General features: G+C 43.8%; 3 protein-coding genes across 3 annotated transcripts; 2 read left to right on the top strand and 1 right to left on the bottom strand.

Annotated features, from left to right (window-relative positions):
• Window positions 1-294: 294 nt before the first annotated feature.
• LOC138109503 (E3 ISG15--protein ligase HERC5-like) lies at window positions 295-20,512 on the bottom strand. Its single transcript, XM_069013023.1, has 23 exons — window positions 20,442-20,512; window positions 19,398-19,530; window positions 18,642-18,718; window positions 17,867-18,088; window positions 17,007-17,098; window positions 16,298-16,428; window positions 15,201-15,349; window positions 14,860-14,939; window positions 14,459-14,547; window positions 13,223-13,282; window positions 12,563-12,665; window positions 12,235-12,412; window positions 11,752-11,921; window positions 10,502-10,597; window positions 9,226-9,327; window positions 9,032-9,151; window positions 5,603-5,743; window positions 5,345-5,517; window positions 4,215-4,269; window positions 3,954-4,033; window positions 2,764-2,947; window positions 2,288-2,387; window positions 295-1,623 (listed from the first exon to the last, which is right to left on the bottom strand). The coding sequence occupies exons 1-23, from the start codon at window positions 20,485-20,487 to the stop codon at window positions 1,409-1,411; spliced, it is 2,796 nt and encodes a 931-aa protein (XP_068869124.1). The 5' UTR covers window positions 20,488-20,512; the 3' UTR covers window positions 295-1,408.
• Window positions 6,417-6,921, top strand: PYURF (PIGY upstream open reading frame). The gene is made up of 2 exons (XM_069013026.1): window positions 6,417-6,670; window positions 6,780-6,921. Exons 1-2 carry the CDS (start codon window positions 6,438-6,440, stop codon window positions 6,919-6,921), a joined length of 375 nt encoding a protein of 124 aa, XP_068869127.1. The 5' UTR covers window positions 6,417-6,437.
• PIGY (phosphatidylinositol glycan anchor biosynthesis class Y) lies at window positions 6,954-7,503 on the top strand. The gene has a single exon (XM_069013027.1). It carries the CDS (start codon window positions 6,954-6,956, stop codon window positions 7,182-7,184), a length of 231 nt encoding a protein of 76 aa, XP_068869128.1. The 3' UTR covers window positions 7,185-7,503.
• Window positions 20,513-20,646: the final 134 nt, after the last annotated feature.

Raw genomic sequence — 20,646 nt, 5'->3', positions numbered from 1 at the left:
GGACAGGGATTAGATCTGAGCAGGCCGTGTCCCCTCGCTCCCCTCAGCTGGGAGCTGCCATCCTCTGAGGTCCTATTTCCCCTCTTCCCATCAATACTCCCATGCCACCTGCTTTCCTGTACTGCCCTGGTGCTTGTGGTGAGTGCTTGAAGTTTGTTTTTTTTTACTAATTACTATACTATAACTTAAAAGGAAGCTTTTTTTTTGGATTTTTTTTTTTTAGTAGGTAACAGTGTCATTCTGCATCACACAGGAAAGACTGACTTGTTCAGCATATACAATGCATCTCTTTGAAATACGCTTACATCAGCCTTTGACTCCACTTGTGAGTGGCTCCCCCATAGCAAGGAGGACAGAGAACACAGACACACTGCCTGCTAGGCTTATCTACATAGGCAGATGCATAAGAAAGGAAGAACACAGCTACAGGGGTGAAAATTTAATCCATCATCAGTTAATTTAACACAGTGGAAGTCTTCTTTACATATGGATGTCCCCTGACACATTTAATACACCAAAGAGAAGACTGGTGAAAAGTAATGACTTGTTTCTCTCCCCCTGTTCACACAGCAAAATACACAGAAAACACACATCCTGCCTGACAGTGTTAATATCCTGCCAGTGCTCTCCACTGTTTTGACAATGAGATTCCACAAGCCCTGCAAGCCTCATGTCCACAGGGCTCTTTAGACAGATCTGTTCTGCAAGCCTAAGGTTTTATGATTTAATTGCGAAACATCTCCTTCAAAGATATAAAGAAACATGACAAGTACCACAGTTATCACACTAAATAACAAAAAATTATTTTACCATAATGCATTAGTATAGCTTTTTCAAAAGTCTAGGAATGATCAAATTTTTCTCCTAAGAATTTGTCACAGATAAGTCATAGGCTATATCCAGGTGAGCACAGACTGCTCCTTCAATTCACAGTCTCATTAGAGTTAGTTGCTCCCCAAGAGAACCCTTAAGTAACACTGATGAAGACCTTACCCCAGCTTTGCCTTGGCAAGGGTGACTGCTTAGCACATCTTGGCTGTGTGCTTGCTAATGTATGAATGTACAAATCACAGAATCACTGCTGCTGGGATCTCACTCTATTAACACAACCAGAACAGTGCAGGCCCTGCTTGCACAAATATGCTTGGTTATCAGCTTCCTTCTCTGAAGTGTGCCAAACAGGATTCTTCTTTCCTAAATTTACAGCCTAACTATGAGGTATCTGGTCTAAGCTCAATTTTATAAGCCATGTAAAATCTCAGCAAATACACACACTCGGGTGTTTATAAAGTGCAGTAAAAATAAGGCAGAGTAGAAACCAGTAAATTGGAATAATTAAGAGAAAATATGACAAGTGAAACAAAGACTTGTTTTCTTATTTTTGCTTTAAAGTGCTTCTATCCAAGAATTAGGCAAGGCCAAAACCTTCATTATGCTCTATGGCATAAAGCAACTTCTCTTTGAGTACTTTTTTACTGCTGTATCTGGGGAGGAACAAAATGAAGGAGCAGGTCCTGGCACAGGGACAGACCTCATCTGGATTTTCTACTTGAGGATCTTCAATACAAAATCTAAAATGGTCCAGTACATAGCCAGTGATTCGATCAGATCCTGACAAAAAAGCTGAAGGAATGAAAAAAAGAAAAACAAGAACAAGTTAGCAAATTAAAAACCAGAACAAAATAATGTTAACTGAAAAACATGAAAATAATTAATGTTAATGAAAACCATGAAGGGAAATTAGTGTAAACATAGTTATTTTCCTAAGCTAATTATTTTGCTTTGTTGAATTTGCACCTGAATACAGTTTAAAGTCTCTTACCTATTCATAGTAATTACAAGCCCTCGTCTACTTTATATTGTAGACTTTGTGGATGAGAAAGGCCAGGCTAGGTCTGACCTTCTACCTTTAAAAAGGATGACCTAGCTTCTGCAAGCCTTTGACAAAGGTAAACTGCTTACATCAACAGTGTGCTCACGCAAGCTGAGGCCTCTGACCAACAAGACAACCACAAAAGTAAGGGATAAAGTTACTGCAGGCTTCAAGGTGGTCCGATGCACTCAGGCAAACCTCAAGGGATGTGAGGAGGGTCAACTGTCCCTGTGCAACTCTTTGTGTTATTTCTTTGTGGTTTTCACTAGAAAATGTGGCAGAAGCAGGGGTGAACATGGGGAAAAGCTACAGTTTGGAACTATACTATAGTAGTTTTTATGTGCAACCATCTAGAATGTGTGTTGGGGGGGAAAGAAAAGGGCTATGAAAAGTTTAAAATGCCCGATATATTACCAAGAAACATTTTCTTTTTTTCTTCTGGTAGCTTGTGAAACACAGTCCAAAAATTCCTGATGGTTTTATCTGACTTCTTATATTGTCCGTATACCACATTCTGTCAAAAAGACAAAAATAAAACAGGCCAGTTAATCCTCAATATTTCCATTTATATTTAAAGTAACATTTTATCTGATAAATTTTATAATCCTGTTCATAGATATTCAAATCCCCTTAACCTCTGGAATCTGCTTGCTCATTTGTTTTTCAAAGATTCATATGACAATCCCTGAGTTATGGCTTGATACTTATTCTCCTTTATTCTTGTAGCTGATGTAGACTAGAAACAGAACATCGACACAAATCAAAAAAAGAGAAAGCCCTTCGAGCTTCTGCCCATCTGTTCATGACCTGTGCACTCAATGAAAGATCAGGTCAGAAGTAGTTTATGCTTAGCAGATAGAGCAGAAGGACACTGTGCTTGTATACAATACCTTTTCCAGCAGATGCCAGTCAAATGTTGTGTGTCCCTGGAGAAAAACCTGCAGCTCTTCAGGGAAAAACATTTTCCAATATCTAGCTGGGCAGCCTCTTAAGAACCCTTGCATAAAGTCCTCAAATGGCTTCTGTACCGATTTATTGAATATATAATTCACATACAAATCAACATATTCTTTCCTGCAACAGATACCAAACAAGCATTGGTGGTGCTTTTCTAAAAGGAGGATTATAGAGAACTTTATGCCTTATTCCTTTATTCCATAAAGCCTGCTGTGCTGTACAGACACAGTCTTCACTGAGACCAGTCATCACTGGCAATTAGTTATTCACTGAATAAGCTGGGAATATCTTCACAAATAAAAGAGAATGCTAGCCAGAATAGATTCATTTTGGTAACACTCCTTGTACTTCATGTGAACACTCCAATGAAATCCTATCAGACACTTGATTATTATAAAAGATAGAACCTAGCAGACCTAACACTCAATGAATGCCCAAGAATTTCCCTGAAATCAAAATAAATATTTGCACAGCTACTAATCAATAGTTTCACTCTTCTCTCTACTTCATATGGGGATTTGTGTAGTGACATTGTACTTGTACAATCAACTCAATGTAAATGCTGTACTTCAAGCTTAAATAGCCCTTTCATGGATCCCTATGGGTCCTCAGGTCATCTGCATAATTCTGGACACAGAATTCCCCTCTGTCCTCTGTGCTACATTAATATTGACACAAAGCCTTATTGATAGATTGCTCCTTCTCCTTTATGTACAAGATACATGCCATATATGTAACTAAGCAGGAAACATTTTGCTCTATAAAAACCCTTACAGAGGTGTACCTATAGCTGGGTTTCCCAGACAAATCACCTGTATTTCCCTGAAAATACTGTTCACTGTTATTTTTTAAATTTGTTAGGAATTTTCCTGTTAATGCCAGGTATCTGCATATGCTGATACCAGGTTGTCCAAGGATCCCCTTCTCATCCACTGCTTGCCCAAACTGCCAATGTCTGGCACGTGTGCAGCAAGTACAGCAGGAACTGAAAGAGTGCAACCTATTGGACCAAGACCAATGGCACAATACAGAGGTCAATATTTTCTAACAGTATATGGGTACAGACATGTGTCATACACTTGTAACAAGACAACAGGATAAGAAATATAAAAATAAAACTGACCTGTTATCCTCAGTGACAGGAATGTTGGCACCATTTTTCTTAAGTTCAACAACATCCGTGGAATCTCCTCCTTCCATTATCTATGCAAATAAATTAAAACATTGGCTGCTATGTCTATATATGACAGATATATACGTGCTGCTTCTCTCATTCTTCCTGGAGGGTCTGACATAGCACTCCCACTAGTTTGAGTTTACAGACAAGTTGTGTCATTTGCACTGGGACACTGTCTTGCCCAAATACCTACGTGGGATGTCTTACCGTGAAGTCCAAGTCCAAGCTATAACATTCTTCACTCAAAATTCTCCGAAGACTCCTGTCAAAAAACAAAAGGGATTAAAGAGAGAAGAAACATGACCATTCGATGCACTTTCAAATTCTGCTGCAGACTATCCTTTGAAAAGCAGCATTTAAATGCATATATATACACAACACCTACACTCACACAGAACTGTCATATATGGCCCTGAAATTTTGCCATGCTGCTGCCATGAGCTGAGCACAAATGCCTCCAGTAAAAAAGGATTCCAGGCAAGTCCATCCCCATGCCCTGTGTGGACAGCTTTACACAAAATTCAGTGACAAGTGGGATTGGGACCACAACCTTGCTTCCAGACATTACCTAGTGAGGAATTAAGTGTGGACCAGAAGGGAGAATTAAGTGTGGACCAGAATTCTGGGACAATTGTTTTGGGGTGCAGCACCTCTCCAAGTATTGCAGACAACCTTGTGTTCCAATTCACTGAGGAACCTCAGTAAATTTAGCACCTCAGGAATTTACCACCTCAACACAGTCACTAGCTCATGAGATGGGGTTCTCATCTTCTTGGTTGTTTATAGCACTTGCATGGAAAGCTGGGCTTCAGAGGCCTTGAAGCATTATGCTGGTGGCAGCAGCACCTCTCCCTGCTATGTCTGCCTGACATCTTCTCTCCCAGTGCATGGAAACTCTGCACAAGAGTTCTCAGAACTGGCACAACTGCAGCATTTTGTAATACTGTACTTGTGCAAGACAATATTGTGGAAAGTGATAATTAGTAAATCAGAGAAAAAACCCCAACATTAATAATTGGGTCCTTAGTTCTTTCGAGTCCCAACTACAGCCCGAAGTGTTTTGAACTATATATTCACAGTGTGGACTTAAGCTCTTGTGGAGCAAAGATCTGACACCTTCTAAGCCATGAGGCTTGGCTTTTTATTTTGGCAATACCAGCCTCTGAGAGCAACATCCATGCTCTGGACAAGGACCTCCTGGGAAATCTGTGGCTTCTAGCAGCTTCACAATGGCAAATGTAGATGCCACGGGTGCCCTGAATTCAGCCTGTGGGATCTCCCTGTGCATGGGCAAGGCAAGGGACCCAGCTGAAGCTCGGGCCATGCCTGGCGCATACCGGCCCGCAGTTGGCAGCAGCTCCTCAAGGTCCTCCAGAGTGGGGGCCAGGTCCAGTAGCTTTTTGTAGAGAGCCCTGGGGAAGGGGAAGGGCACCATGCGCTGGTTAAACAGGGCCATTCCACAGAGTGTCCCGATCAAGAGGAAGGTGTCCTCATCCTCACAGCTAGATGCCTGGTTAAGAACAAGCACACCAGAAAGCCATGACTGCCTTTTCCCATGGGTGGGTCCCCCACCCACCCCCACAGGGCTGCCTTACCTGTCTGGGGAACCACACAAGGCTGGAGGCAAAGTGGCAGAAGGCGCCAGTGCCGGGCTGGCAGAGGGTCCTGGCTGCGATGCTGAAGAGCTCCTGGGACACCCCACCATCGTCCAACCCCTTCTCACCCACGAAATTCACCTGCAAGGTCCGAGACACCCATAGATAGAGACACCAATGTTGCCCACAAAATCAGATTCCTTACCGGGTGTGCAACAAGCCAATAATTACACACCCGGGAGAGAGACACTGATTATTTATTTCAGGGTTGTGCCAACCTGGGTACTCGGTATTCCACAAATCAAGCACATCCCACTAGACTTTTTGAGCCATTATTTATACACAGAAATTCAGAGTTAGCAACTTTCCAAGTCTGTTATGCTTGGTTAGTAATTTCCAAACAAGTTACATAACCCTAGCTAACTTCCTCACACCCTCAGGGGAAAGGTCTTCACCTGGGCAGGGGTCTTTTTGCCCTGTGGGCAAGATTTTTAGTTTTATAATGAACACAGTTCAGCTACAGGACCTTGAGTATTTTGCCAAGTTAGCAATGGATATACAGACATACATCAACACCTTGATTTACTGCATCCTTAAGGCTTTTTAGTTCCCGGATGTCCTTGGCTAGGGAATGCTGGCTGCTGCCTGTTCCACTGACTAGGTCTCCTTTCTTCCTGATTAGTCTTGCAAGTGAACAAAGATCTTAACACCGAAAACCATCCTGATTTGAGATGATCTTGATCCATTCCACATTCCGCAACACGCACAAGCCCCCTGAGGCCCTCGCGGCGCGGGGCGGGCTGTGGGCGGGCTGTGGGCGGCGGAAGCGGCGGCCATGCTGCGCGGCGCGGCCGTGCTGCTGTTGCGGCGGGCGGCGCCGAGTGGCCCCGCGCACGGCCGGCACTGCCACGGGCAGCGGGAGCACGGCTCGGGCTCAGGCTCAGGCTCGGATTCAGGCTTGGGCTCAGGCTCGGATTCAGGCTCGGGCTCAGGCTCAGCGCGGCCGCAGCCACCGGAGCCATCGCTGCTGCGCTTCCTGGTGTGCCCTCTCTCCAAGCGACCGCTGAGGTGAGGACGGGGCGGGGGAGCTGCGCCCGAGCCCTGGGCAAACCCAGGTTAGTCACTGCTCCTCATGTTGTGCTTGGATGTTTCTCCCCCCTCCGACTTGGCTGGCTAGGTACGAAGAAGCTACGAACGAGCTCATTAACGAGGAGCTGGGCATCGCGTACCCCATCATCGACGGCATCCCGAACATGGTTCCGGAGGCTGCCAGGATGACGCAGAAGAAGCCCCCGGCCGAGGGCTCGGAGCAGCCCTGAGGAGCCGCCGGGCACGGCGGGACCGGGGCCTGATGGCCGGAGCGGGGCTGCTGCCCTCCCTGCCCACGCTGACTGTGCTCGTTCCCCTCCTGTCCCTGGCAGGCCTGTTCTACTCGGCCAGCGTAGACGAAGCCTTCCCCCAGGGCTGCACCAGCACAAACAGCCTGTGTTTCTACAGCCTCCTCCTTCCTGTTACAATACCAGTTTATGTGTTCTTTCACCTGTGGACCTGGATGGGGATTAAGCTTTTTAGGCACAACTAGTGTGATGTCTTTGCTAACCCCTGGGCTTCTCTAAATCAACGTAATTTGTTTAATCTCATCAAGTATTGCGTTTCATTTGAGAGAGTTTCCTTCTGGCACTAGTGACTGGCATCATTTTCCCCGTAGTAGCTGGAACTGTATGAAGCAGCAGCCCATTGTTAACTACTGCTAATGCAGATGAAGAGTAGGAGTAATAAGAAACACTAATTCCGTCTGTTTTATCCCTTCAAGAGTGTTGTGCATTTGTAGTGGCACTAATTAAAACCTTCATTTTCATGAGGAAGAACTGTACTCTGAATAAACTAAATTAAAATTAAAACATGCAATGATATGAATCTCTCTTGGAGAGCTTTGGGGTTTTTTAACCAGATTTGTGTACTGAAATATGTTTGTCTCACTGTCAGAACAGCAAAAATTAAAATAAATCAGGTTGGTGTTTAATAACAAAACTTGAGATGAGTTAAACTAAGACATTTCTTTCTTGGGTTATACCCATGTCTGTATGTGCAGTACCTGCAGCTCTTTTCTTTCTAGGGCCACAATGAGAGTGCCCCATGCCAAGTTCTCAGAATTGTCTGAAAAACTTCCTAACAGGACACAGCTATGAAGGGGATAGGTCAATGCTACAATGAAGGTTTCTTTTTTATGTTTTGCTTTTGGGTAGTTGGTGTCTGCAACACAAAACATGTCCTTTACCTGCTGAAAAATGCAGAAATGCAGCACCAAGTTGTAAATGCTGCAGACCATACATAGTTTCCCTGGGTGGGATACTAACAGTGCAGTTATATTTTTCAGGCTGCTGCTGGGCAAATAATGCTGTGATGCACAGCGTGAAAGGCAGTGCTCACAAGAGGTGCGCCCAAAGGCTGACTTGAGCTAAGGGCAGCTGTTTGTCAGAGCTTGTACAATTGGTGGAGACTCAAAATCTAGAGGACAGTACAGAGCACACCCTCACTGCCTCCATAAATAAATGCCTCTCTCAGCTGGCATAATGAGGAAGCAGGAGGGAAAGGTAGCTTTGGGAGCCCTTGTGAATCTCCAAAGTATATGGGAAAGAAAAGCTTTGACAGCTCTGGTTGGCAAGAAAGCTCACTTGGAGAGCACCAGAACTGGGTAATAGGGCACCAAGGTCCATAGTTCCTGGGGCACAGGCATGGTGCCAGACTTTGTGTTAGTGACAGGTGGGGCACGTGGTCCCTTAGCTGAACTCTGCTCTGGGCAGGTGTCCTATTCCCACATCAGCCAGCTAATGGCTTTTGCAGGCCAGGGCCAGCATCACGATTCCTGCAGGAAATGCAACTGCCACAACCTTTGGATCAGTGTGGAAGCCACAGATTAAAGGCGCATGGAGGCAGCAGCACTGTAATCAGATTCCCATCTCTCTGGCCAGCACTATCCTTCCTTTCCCTTCAGACAGTATCTCCATGAAAGAAATGTCATTTTGTGGCTGTGTTGCTTGCTGACCCCTCAGGCTGGTTCCCCCCATACTGGGGTTTTCATGTACAGCAAACTAGTATAGAGTCTCAAAAGTCAGACTAGCAGCAACAGTAGTGGACTTGGACAACTGAGCAATTCTATTCCATTACCCCAAAGCAACCTCACAGTAAATAGCACTGCCACTTTCATTTGACTTATGCCAACAAAGGTGCCTGGAATAAGAATGTAAAATACTGCCCTCCAGATTTACTCTACACAATCTATGGAACATGTTTTATAATAATTTGGTGAGCAGTTCTTTTGTTGTATGCTCAGAGGATACTGAAACCCTTCTACCAATAACACTGAAAATCAAGGAACACTGCAGCAAGATAGTTAGAGCTAACAAGTAATACAATTTGTTATCTTACCCTTAAGATCTTCCTGAAATCTTGGTTTGAGGCGGATTTTAAATTTTTCCATATGTCTTGCAGAAGGCATTGTCTTCTGACGGCAAAATTCCATGTCGCAGGGATCTGTATAACGGGTATCTGAGGATTGAAGTAATAGTCTGTTAGCAGTGTGTTTATCTCTTCTGATTGGTAACAAGATTTGCTGCACTTACAGTAGAGAAATTGGACAGAGCCCTGCATTCTGTAATATGAATGTGGATCTTGCTTTTCCTGTCAAAGATGCATGGAAACTTGCTCAGGTTCTGTAGGACTGTCTGAAATGACAAGGAAGAAAGGAAAAGACATGTTGATTTTCTTTTGTGAAACCAGACTTCAGGGACATGTGTGCAGACTGAACTGCCAGTCTGTACCCTGGCAAACTCCCGTGTCTCTGAAATGAGCCCTTGTGTGCATGAGCACTGCACTAACAGAGGCTCACGTTCTAAAAACAGCTTCTCTTTGCTCCTGTGAGTGAGAAGCAGAGAGACATTTGTCAACAGTAGTGCATGAACAATAAAACAGAGAGAATTATTTTAACTGCATCTTCCATAATTCAGCTAAACCAAAGTGTCCTGGATACCCGGGTTATGGTACATTGTTTTCAAGAACTGCTGGGTTTATTATATGTAGTACCAAAAATAGATACTGGTATAAAAATAATCTAATTCAAAGTGTTACACCTCCAGTGTGATAAGGCAGCAACTTCAGGTAATGTCCTAATTGGCTTTTGATTCTATGCTGTTTCTCAAACCTCCTTTCTCCCTCTGGTTAGTTGGTACAAAATTGGTACCTTTGCAAACAAAATCTTATGAAGGAATTAGGGAGTTGCCCTACAAATTCCAGCCAAGTTGCCAGAGAACTTACTTTTTTTTTGCCAGAGGAAACCCCTACTATGCACATTTCCATTTCATATTGCTTCCTCTGACACTGACTGCATTTGGTAGCTAATTTTCACTCTTGTGTCATCAAGAAATGCCACAGATTATTTTTTATTACCACGGTTTTGTTTTAAGATTAAGTAAATTGAAATGCTCAGTAGGGTTTCTAAATAAAAGTTTAAAGACACCTCAAAATATTTCTCTTAATTAAGTTTTAATCAATTAATTTTAATTAAAAATTAAATAAAATCCAGAGTAATGCGAAGTATAGCAACCATCCTTTGTGCTGCTATTTCACAGTGAGTGCTAGTTCAAAGCAAACAGAGCTGCTTAAGATGGTGGAGGGCAGCTCCAACTCTCAGAACCAGGGATCATCCAACCAGTTGTAGCCGCTGGAACACTGGGATGGTAAAAGGCTTGCATAATTTAGAGCACTGGAGGAATAGGGAAAATGAAATGTCTTTGAGATGTATCGGGTTGGTCTCTAGAGTTGACTTTCACATGTATATTGTCAACTATTTAAATAAAAGAAAAAAAAGTGTTTCACACTGCTGGTAAGATTTATACTTACTGTTAGATTTAAGAATGAACATAAGTTGATAATCTCTATCACTTCAGGTACATAGAAGTTGCTTTCATGTACTCTGAAACCAGTTCTGGAGTTCACCTGCATTGAAACACACAATATATCAGCAGCAGAACTAGTGTGCTGTGCCTGTGTGGCAGGACGGGACTGACAGGGCTTTCTGCAGAAAGGGCTCTGAGACCGTGCACAGAAGGTAAGGGATAAAAGTGCTACAAGTAGCACAGTGCTCCACAGTGAGAAGTCTCAGAAACCCATGTGTAAACTAGCAGGAAAGCAAATTTCACTTCCAATTAAGATCCCTTAACAGGACTCCATCAGGAAAAGTATGTTTCCCTTGGAGTGTCTTTCATGTTGCAGAACACTCTGTGGTTCCCTATTCATGTTCCTACTTGTCTGGAAAAGATACTTGCAGGGGGACAGTGAACATGTAAAGCTCCAGATCATGTAATCAGTTGCAGAGGAGCAGGCCTGCTGCATTTTCGAGTTTATTTACCTGCATAAATACAGGATCTTCAAGAGTCTAAACTTTGAGGCCCAATTCTGCATTCTCAGCCAAAAGGATATTCAACTCTGAACAAAATTTAACAAGTCTCTGTAGGGTATGCCCAGCCACTGCCCTGGAGGGACATCTGCTGAGATAAGGAGATACAAGTCTCTCTGATTTATACTGTGCACTTGGGCTCTTGACTTTCCTAAACTCTGAACATCTCTGCAGGAGAAAGTATGGTTTTCCAGAAGAACACAATTATTGCTCCCTTTGTTCTTCTTGTTCGTGTGCAGCTAAAGAGGTTCTGTTGCTGTTGTCCCAGAGAATTTGTCAGGTTAGCAGGCTCTTCAATCATCACAGAGCATTACTGTGGCAGCCACAATGTGCCAAGCAGGTAGGTTGTCTTTTAAATGCTCTGAGCAGTTATTGGGGTGAGGGATCTCACCAGGAGAAAGGGGAATGGGCATGTTACATAGAGGACACCACATCCATAGCTCTGTAGGCACTCCTGAAACCACTGAAAGCATTCTTCCCCTGCCAGGGGCTATAACATACTTTAGCTCTTCATTTCTACAGAGGGTCAGTTTGGCACAACTTGAGCAGTACTCCTTCAAAACTGTGCTGGTGTAGAGCCAAAGAGATTGCTGAAGCAGTGTCAAACCCAGAGAATTGAACAAGTGAGAAATATGAAAATACTCTAAGCTACATTGATACAGCCTGTCTAGTTGGGATCCAAGCACTTTCTCACCTGGTAAAGCCTCTGCAGTATTTGCAGAGGCCCTGTTTCAGCTGGGCCCAGGTTGAAGATGTGGTCTGGCCCCCTGGCTAGGAACTCCAGGATAGATTGCTTGGAAACCCTCTGATACAGAGTGACCAGCTCCCTGAAAAAGGATGTTCCTAGATTTGACCACAGGCATTCTGTAAAGAAAACAGCTAGTAAGGTCACAGGTAACATAAAAATCACTGCAACTTGTGGATGAATCTGCTTTTTCTCCTTTTATCAAATGAATTTAAAAAAACATTTAAGCTTGCACTACAAAAATTATCAGAAACCTCAGACAGAACTTTTTAAATTCTTGTGTCTTGCTGCGTAGTCCTCATGTTTCTATGTCTATCAAAAGCAATTATCTCAAGCTCTGGAACACATTACATGAGCAGTAATAACACTTGTTCTGCAGCAGAAAATGACCAAGCATTTACATCGTTCAGTTTTATCATCATAAAACCCTACCAAGAGTTTGCAGGCCCTCAGGCTGGAGCTTCATGATGGCTTGAGCCATCTCAAGAATCAGAGAGTCTCCGTCCTCCCCCTGCAGAAGGGAAGGCAAGATCAAGTAGACCCTGAAATTTTCAGGTGAGATGGGAGAGGAAGACAATGACGGCAGTAAGTTCTTAATCTGCTTTTGCACCTTCAGAGGGAAAAAAAAAAAGAGACAAGGGTTAAAATGCAATTCTGTTTTGCCAAAGTAATTAGGTTGGCATGAAATTCCTAAGTTTCATGCACAAATCCAAAGCTCCTCAGTATCTGTTTAGTGAGCATCCTTATATCAAATCCTTACCTCCTGGTAGACTGTTTGGTTTTTACTGATCTTCTCATAAAAACGTTTCACTTCTGACATGTCTATGCCTGAGACTTCTTTGGAAGTTTTGAAATGTTTGTCTCTATCACAACACACAAAAAAAAAGAACACTAAATAATGTTTTTTCTACTAACTGAATAATGAAGCATTGTAGTATTAGAAAATACTTGGAAAGTTCAGCCCCAGGTTCAGTGGGTATAATTTCACATGTTCTTACAAGATAGACAACACAGGCCACTGTTTTGTGACCTGATTAATATCCTGTCCTTTCTGTCTTGTGTGGCTGTGAACTATTAATGGTAGGCTCCTGTATTTCACCCTAAGATGACTTCCACTTCAGTGCCAGGAGAAGCTATTATGGATCCTTTGAGAGCTGTAATATTGCCTGAAGGGATTATCATCATCTGCCAAATATCACTAAAGGATAATCTTCTAAAATGTGAACTTCTCTAGCACATTTCAGTAGGACCAGGGCTATAAAAAATCTTAGTGTTAGCTTGAGCTTTGAAAAATAAAGACTGGCTTCTTGCAAATTCCGATAAAATGAATCTTTTCTACAGATGTGGCCTAAAATAACACTTTCTGGTCAGTTTACATGCAGCCAATATATTCTGTTATGTCTAAGTCAGTGCATGCTACCTTTTGTCCAGGAAGCTTCCATTGATACAAGCCTCAGATGAAAAGATCAGTCTGATATTCCTGATAGTAAAAAAAACAAAAAGTCAATCCTTTCAACTTCAGGTTTTTAACTCTGAAAGAACAAAAAACGTGTATGAGTGTGTCTGCACCTGACAGCACACAAAACTTTTCTTAGCACCACTTCATTGTCAGTGTTGCAGAAGACATTGTACTCAAGGAGTTACTGATCTTTGGCAAGCCACCTCTGCTCTCCTGGGCCTTGTAAGGGAACCTGCTCAAGCACCCCATGCCAGCCAGTGTTCCATTCTGGTGGTGTTATCATGGAGATATCTTCTCCTGACAGGTCAGAACATTAGCTGCTTTTGTTTGTTATGCAGAATAAAAGGCAGCATGGGAGGGAAGAGGATCCCCTCCACGGACAGGGTCTTTGTAGCATGTGGAGGGAAAATCCATCAGGCTGTCAATGTACTGCTGCACAAAAGCTGGGTTCCCAGAAACTGAAGGGACATTAGACTTACTCACTCCCTGTATTCCTGGTTCTGTTCTTATTGAAGCAGCTATTTTATCAAGCAGTTTGCTGTTCAGGCCCTTCCTATTGAGATCTGGGAAGAACCCCCTCTCTCACCCTTTCAACAATCACTTTTCACATAATCCAAACTGTGCTAAAAGTGGTCAGGGAAACATACTGTACCAAGTTAGCCAAGCTTTTGAAATGCTCAAAATCAGCAGCTGGGGTCAGAGTTTCCCAAAGAAAATAACCTCCCGTATAAAACATGAGAAAGGCTCTAAGTGTAAGGCATCCCACAGTGGTATAAACATACTGCTTTTGAAAATGGGTAATTAAAGAAGTGACCACTAATTTTTAAATGCTGGCTCAGCATTCCAGTTTGGGTACTCTGGATTAGGCTTTTTGCACAAGGCCTTGGTCTGCAGGCAGGGTCTTTCACTGGTTTAACTTGTCAGCTCCTCATCAACTTTACAGCCATTCTGGGCAAGAAGAGGACAGGCTTCTGAAGCCATGAAGTACATCTGCTTTGCTCCTGTTGCTTATCAGCATCTCTTCTTTCTATGCAAAAACTAGGTGAGAAGTGCTGGTACAAGATTGTGCCTTGGCTAAATTCTTGAACAACAGTCCCTACTCCTCCAAAATAGCCTCCAAAGAAGAATAATTTTTAGAGAAAATCATGTATCAGGAAAAAAACAAAACCAAACCCAAATAGCAAGTTTCGGATTTACTTTTTTATACTCTTCCAACATTTAGATTTAGAAATCCATGCATCCACTTCTTTATCCTCCAGAGTGGCAATTCCATTCAAATATGAATTCTGTGTGAAATGCATAAAAATATTGACAAAATTAAAATTGTAGCAGGTGGGATTATTTTTTTTCAATCCAATCATTATAAGAAGATTTCAGCCTAAGTATGAGCAAATTAATGGTCATCCAGCATGATCCAGATGCATTAACCACAGAACATATACAATTGCAATACAAGTTAGTTTGTAGGTAAGCACAGAAAAAACTGCAATAGATAGATAGAAAATTGGAGTGCTACAAGCACAATGGAAAATCCAAATGTTTCCAGCAGTAATGTGGACAGTGGTAAAATCCGAAGCTATGATCAAATGTGCACATACCTTGTTCTCCACCCTGCAACGGGCAAAACTTTGGTTTACTCCTGCAATAATTTTAATCCCCTTTTTTGATGCACCCTTTTCTGTGAAAAAACAAAAAAGATTGTCATTTGAAGACACTCAGTATCTTTAGAGAGTTAAGTGCACAGAACTGGAACAGCAAAAAAACCCTTCAGATAGTAGTTATTGGGGTTAAATGGAATAATTCCTGGTAGAATTTGTTGGGGTGGCCAAGCAAGCATGAGACATAATATTTGCCTTTCAGTGTAAACACAAAAACAGGACAGCAAACATCTCCATGGAAGAAACAAATACAGATTGTATACATCTGCAGTGGTCATTACCCTGGCAGGATTTTCCAGTATTCACTGGTGAATTGATGGGAAGTGGTATCAACTGATTTGGCTTGCTCTCATCTTCCAGTTGTCCTTCATCACCAGACCCAAAGAAGTAGAATTTGTCCAAGGAAGGGACATAGACCAGAGTGTGTTGTCTGTTCAGGGAAAAAAAAAAAGTCATAGTAAGTGAAAACCACTGGGCAAGACAGAATAACATTTACAGATACATTTTCAGAGTGTAGACCTGAAGCTTGTCTTTAAAAGTCCTGACAGTCCAGATAAAGAATCCCTTTAACCAACATGTTAGAGCTCTTCATTGCATAAACATTCAGCATTAAAGACACATCTGGACTCAGATTTCCTATACTATCCTCTAATATTTGTGATTTACCTTGGTTCCACATACAAAAATAGTATTACACCTTGCTTCCTTCACACCCTTCTGGTTTTAAAAGTGCACCTTCTGTGCTGCTGAGCCCGATACCAAGCCCAGGTGAGTTGTCAGGAGACTTTTTCTGGCCCAGTTCCAGAAAGGCAAAGTGAAACTGGGTAATTATCACTGCTCTTCAATTCTTACTAAGAACCCACCAGTTTGTCAGTCTGGATGGGAATTCATTGACTTTCCCAATGCAGGCTTTTGATGGTCCTTTGCCCTTTGGAACCCAGTATATCCTTTGTTTATTAAAAGAGAAAAAGACCATGGGCTTCTGGTGGTTTTTGCAGCTCTCTTCCTTTGCTCACAAGGGACTGAGGGTTCTGCTCTCACTAGGGCTCTGGCAGGAGGGTGGCTTATACTTGAAAACATTGAAAAAATTGAAATTGTAGCAGATGGGATTCTTTTTTTTCAAGCCAATCATTACAGGAAGATTTCAACCTAAGTGTGAACAAATTAATGTTCATCCAGCATGATCCAGATGCATTAACCACAGAACATACATAATTGCAAGTTAGTTTGTAGGTAAGCGCAGAAAGATGGATACTCTGACAGTGCTGACCTATTGGGATACAGGGATTTGAACACCTTGGTGACTCCCTTCCCTACTGTTCTTCAGTGAATCCCCTAAGGCATTGACCCTAGAAGACATTTCATTGGCACTTCCCACCTGCCACAGGCAATCTGTGAAACTCTTGCTCCCCACAGCTCAGCCACCACACGAGGCAGGAGTTCATTCCGAGTGGAGTTGTGACCCAGCTGGCCAGACCCTCCTGCTCCAAAGGTGCACACCAGCCCCTCCTTAAAATGAAGAAACAAACAGGATCACTGCATTATTAACGACATTCAAATGGTCACAACCAAGAGTGAGAGCCAGCAAGACACACCATGTTATATGGGACTTGATTCAAAACATCCCTGATTGAAACATGAGGAGGGTTCACCTTGCATCAAGTTGGATCATACACCATAAAATCCAAATAATTTAGCTCCTGAGAAAAGCAATTTAAGTCCTGAGAATAGCTCCCTGTTGCTTAAGAATTTTACTTGTATGAGTAAACCCTAGTGAATTACATGTTGTTCACATCTTCTGAAGCCCCCAATATACCATAAAAAACAAAATATTTTCAAAAACTACTGGGAGTTGAACTCTGCCTCAGGATTTCCTTTCACCATATCCCTGCAAAAGGTTGCATGCAGGTGACAGGAATATGAGAAAAGACCAGTTTTCCCAATAGCTTAGATAACATTCCTTGGAGATAGCCTTCAGGCTCAGGTGGAAGCAGGCATTACCATCCCAATTTCTCCATGCTGACTTAGCAGTGTATCTTTTCTCAAAAGGTGAGGTCTCAGATGCTGACTTTCCATTTCAGACTCACCTTAGAGAGAGCTGCAGTATGATCTGCTCCACATGAGATAAATACAGTCTTCCAGTGCTCTAAAGCTCCAACATATGATGGGCAGTCCCTGTCTGGAAAGAAGATAATACTACTAAATTGAAAGAGTACTGAGAGGTCTCATGTACAGAAAAATTTAGAAAACAGGAGGATTAAATGCTTTTCTGTCTTCTCTTACAGCAATTCATGTAGTTACAGCTTGGGTTTGGGTTGTTTTCCCTCCAGTATAACATACTCTTTCTCATAATGTTCTGTCTTTTTCATATTACTTTATTTTTTTTTTTTACTTTGGTTTGAAACAAAATGCAATATTTTCACATCTGCTTGCCAAATGGTACTTTGCTTCAAAATATCTGATTCTCAAGGGTTTGAACTTGTTCAGATTAGATTCTGCTGTCATCAGGTTTTGTCTGGCTAGGGCAACTCTTTTCTAGCCTTCTAGGTTTGAAGACAAGAGGTTATTTTAATTCTCCTCTCACCTTGTGTTTAGAGAGAATTAAAGAAGGTACAAAAGTATAAAATTAATTTCTTTCATACAAGACTTCCTGGATAGAGGATAGGAGTGGAAACAGAACTGTAAGACCTCAGAGGTTTTAAGTGCCCACACTATCCAATTAGCCACATAAAATGATTGCAAGTTCTCTATAGAAATACAACCCCTAAATCCATTGTTCCTCTATGCCTTTCCTAGTCAGGAAACAAAGAACATATCCTGATGTATTTTATTCAAAAGACTTTACTGTCCACTGCTACTCCATAGGAGTACTGAAGTACTGAAGCTCGATTTGGTGAGCTCACTGAGCTCACCAGGGAAACACCCTCCTGGTGCTCTTCTTCCTTACCTTTCGTGTCTCCGAGTCCCAGCTGTCCAAAACTGTTCTTTCCCCAGGAGTACACAGCTCCAGAGAGTGACACGGTGATGCTGTGAGCTCCTCCAGCAGCAATTTGAGCAAGTGGGACTCCCTTTAGTCTTTCCACCAGCTGTGGTTTGGGAGTAAGCCTGGTTTGGCTCTGCACTCCAAGCTGTCCATGGGTGTTTTGGCCCCAGGTGAAGAGCTCACCCCCTTCACACAGAGAGCAAAAGAAAACAGTTCAGCCTCACTGCTTCCCTTGAGTATTTGCACTTTGAGAGTCAGAGCAAAACTCAGTGTTGTTTTCAGGGACCTAGCTCCAAGGCAAGACCATCATGTGTGGCCATATTTCTGTTTGCTTCTGACCTCCTTGGGACTGTCCCTTGCTGTCCATGTGACTCAGCACAACACAAAAAAAGGCCACGTGTTTCCACCTCTAAAGTCATACTTACAAGAAGTTCCCAACCAGAAAGGTGTTGTAACTTAAGAATGAGCAGGTCTCGTGACCGCAGAGTGGGGCAGCCACGTCTGCTCTCCAAAACACACCTTTATGGAGGGGCAGTGCTCAGGAACTGGAGGGAGACAGAGAGATGCAGGTCCCTGGGTGCTGGGAGGAAGGAGCAGCACTGATAGCCAGTGCACTTTGTGTCCCCACTGCTCATTACTCTATAATGGAGTCGCCAACTCATGCAAGTAGTACAAACACTGCCTTCTCAGAGCAAGAGTGACTGCTGTTTGGAGGAAAAGTGTTCTTGAAAGAGGCTACCTCTGGATAGGGCCATGGCATGCTGGTCCCCACATGCTAGTCGAACAATATTTCGGTTTCCCAGTTCTTGCACCAGCCTACAAAAATAAGGAAAAAAAATCAAAATAAATAGATGCTGTGCTATGAGACAAAGTAAAGGACAAAGAACCTCTGCTTACCAAGCCCCATCACTTTTAGCAGGAAATATGTGGAGAAATATAGGTCGCCTGTAAGCTGATTCACCCTTTTCTTATGCTGGCCTGCTGTAGCAGGGCTAACTGATTTGATTGTGGTTTGCTCCACAAGAAGCTGGAAAAGAACCAGGCTCAGCCTGATTCTGTTATCTGGCCCCCGGCAAGATAACAGAAAGTCACACAGCAAACTGCTGGGCCATTTGTAGATGATGGCTACCCTCACAGCTTAATCAGAAGGTGGTAAGGTTCAGATATGCTTGTGTCTTTCTCCTGCAGTTTTCCCAAGCCATGTGTGGTTTGCAAGTCATCTGCATTGCTCGGGTATGTTCTACTGATCCTCACTAAGTTTCAGAGAAACCTGTCTCATGTGCATCCCAAGCAGCCCAGATCTTGGTATCTTCGTCAAAATCCGTGCACTTCTAGCTGGGTTAAAAAAGAAGATAAAGTTTTGGGTACTAAGACTGTATGTGTTCCAGTTCCCTCTCTGCAACAGGAGCATGCCTCTTGGATGTTACCTTGAGGAAAGCAGGCTGCATTTTCTGACTATTGCCATCCATACCTCCATCCTGTGAAAGCTTCTTACCTTGTCTTGGGGCAGCCTGCTGAAGCTTTAGCCCAGTGTTCAGAAAGCTTCCCGTTAGGGGAGAGAATGAGCCTGTGTGTCGCATCATGGTTTGAGCACTGCACCTCCTCATTCCTCTGCGACTGTGTGCGCTCTGCAGGACACGCACAGACAGACACGACGGTCATGCTACGGCAGCAGGCACCTTAACCACCTCGGCCCCCTCCCCAAGATCTCTGTGTGCTGCTGCTTTCACCAAGAGCTTCTGCTTCTCAGGAAAAAGTGAGACAAGTGTGTGTGACTTATTTTCTCAGGCCACTTAGGGTTTCAGTGTCCTGCCTACCCACAGGTTTGTTTCATGCTGGATGACTCTACTCTAAAAGACCTTGCTCCATCCCTTAGGCTGCTGTGCCACCAGCTCCCAAGACAACCAGTGAAACTGCAGCAGAAGCACAGTCTTGCTTCTGCACATCTGTGGAGAGTATCTGACAGAGACAAAGCACTTTCCTGAGGTATCTGGCCACCCCAAACTTGTCACAGCCTTGGGGATAGGATGCCTTCAAGTCAAGCATCTTACAGGATGCTGGAGGAGCAATGAGGGAAAATTCACACATTGCCTCTTCACAGCAGAAGGAAGTACCTCCTTGTCTACAGCTGAGGGGCTGCAGATGCTCTCCCGACCTAGAGGCACCAGGTGACTCGGTTACTCGCACGTAGCTCTGCTCCACCACAAGTGTCTGAGACCCAGGATGCCAAAGAGTGAAAGGTGGTCATCAGCAAACCTAACACCTCTGGAGACTCGCTGCCCACATATCAGACATGGAACTAGGGAGGAAAATCCCTGCCTATTCCCCGGCATGGTCTTTCTCCTTCCAGTCCCCCCGCTCCGAGTGCAGTGCACTGGGACACGCTTAAGCCCCTCATGCAGAAGCTCCCCGTTCCCCAGGGACCGCACAGCAGATTATTGCAACTTCAGCGGTTCCACCTCCACGGACCCGTCCTCGCCCACGCGCGGGCCCATCCTCGGGGGGTCCTCCCGGCCGCGCCGCTCCCGCCGGTCCGTACCTCCCGTGCCGCTCCCCCGGCTCCGCTGCTGCCGTCCCTTCGCCATCCCTCGCCCGCCGACAGCTCGGGAGTGCCCGGGCAGCGCCGGGAACGCCTCGCCGGGGAAATGGAAACCGAAACTCATCAGGGGCCGCGGCAGCCGGAGGAGGAGCGGGAGGGATTCCGGGTGCCTGGGAGCCCGGAGCTGGGAAACTGACTCCTGCGG

Source organism: Aphelocoma coerulescens, chromosome 4, assembly GCF_041296385.1.
Source record: "Aphelocoma coerulescens isolate FSJ_1873_10779 chromosome 4, UR_Acoe_1.0, whole genome shotgun sequence".
Taxonomy (NCBI): Eukaryota; Metazoa; Chordata; class Aves; order Passeriformes; family Corvidae; genus Aphelocoma; species Aphelocoma coerulescens.
The sequence above is the reverse complement of the archived record's forward strand: the minus strand, read 5'-3'. Positions and strand labels throughout refer to the sequence as shown.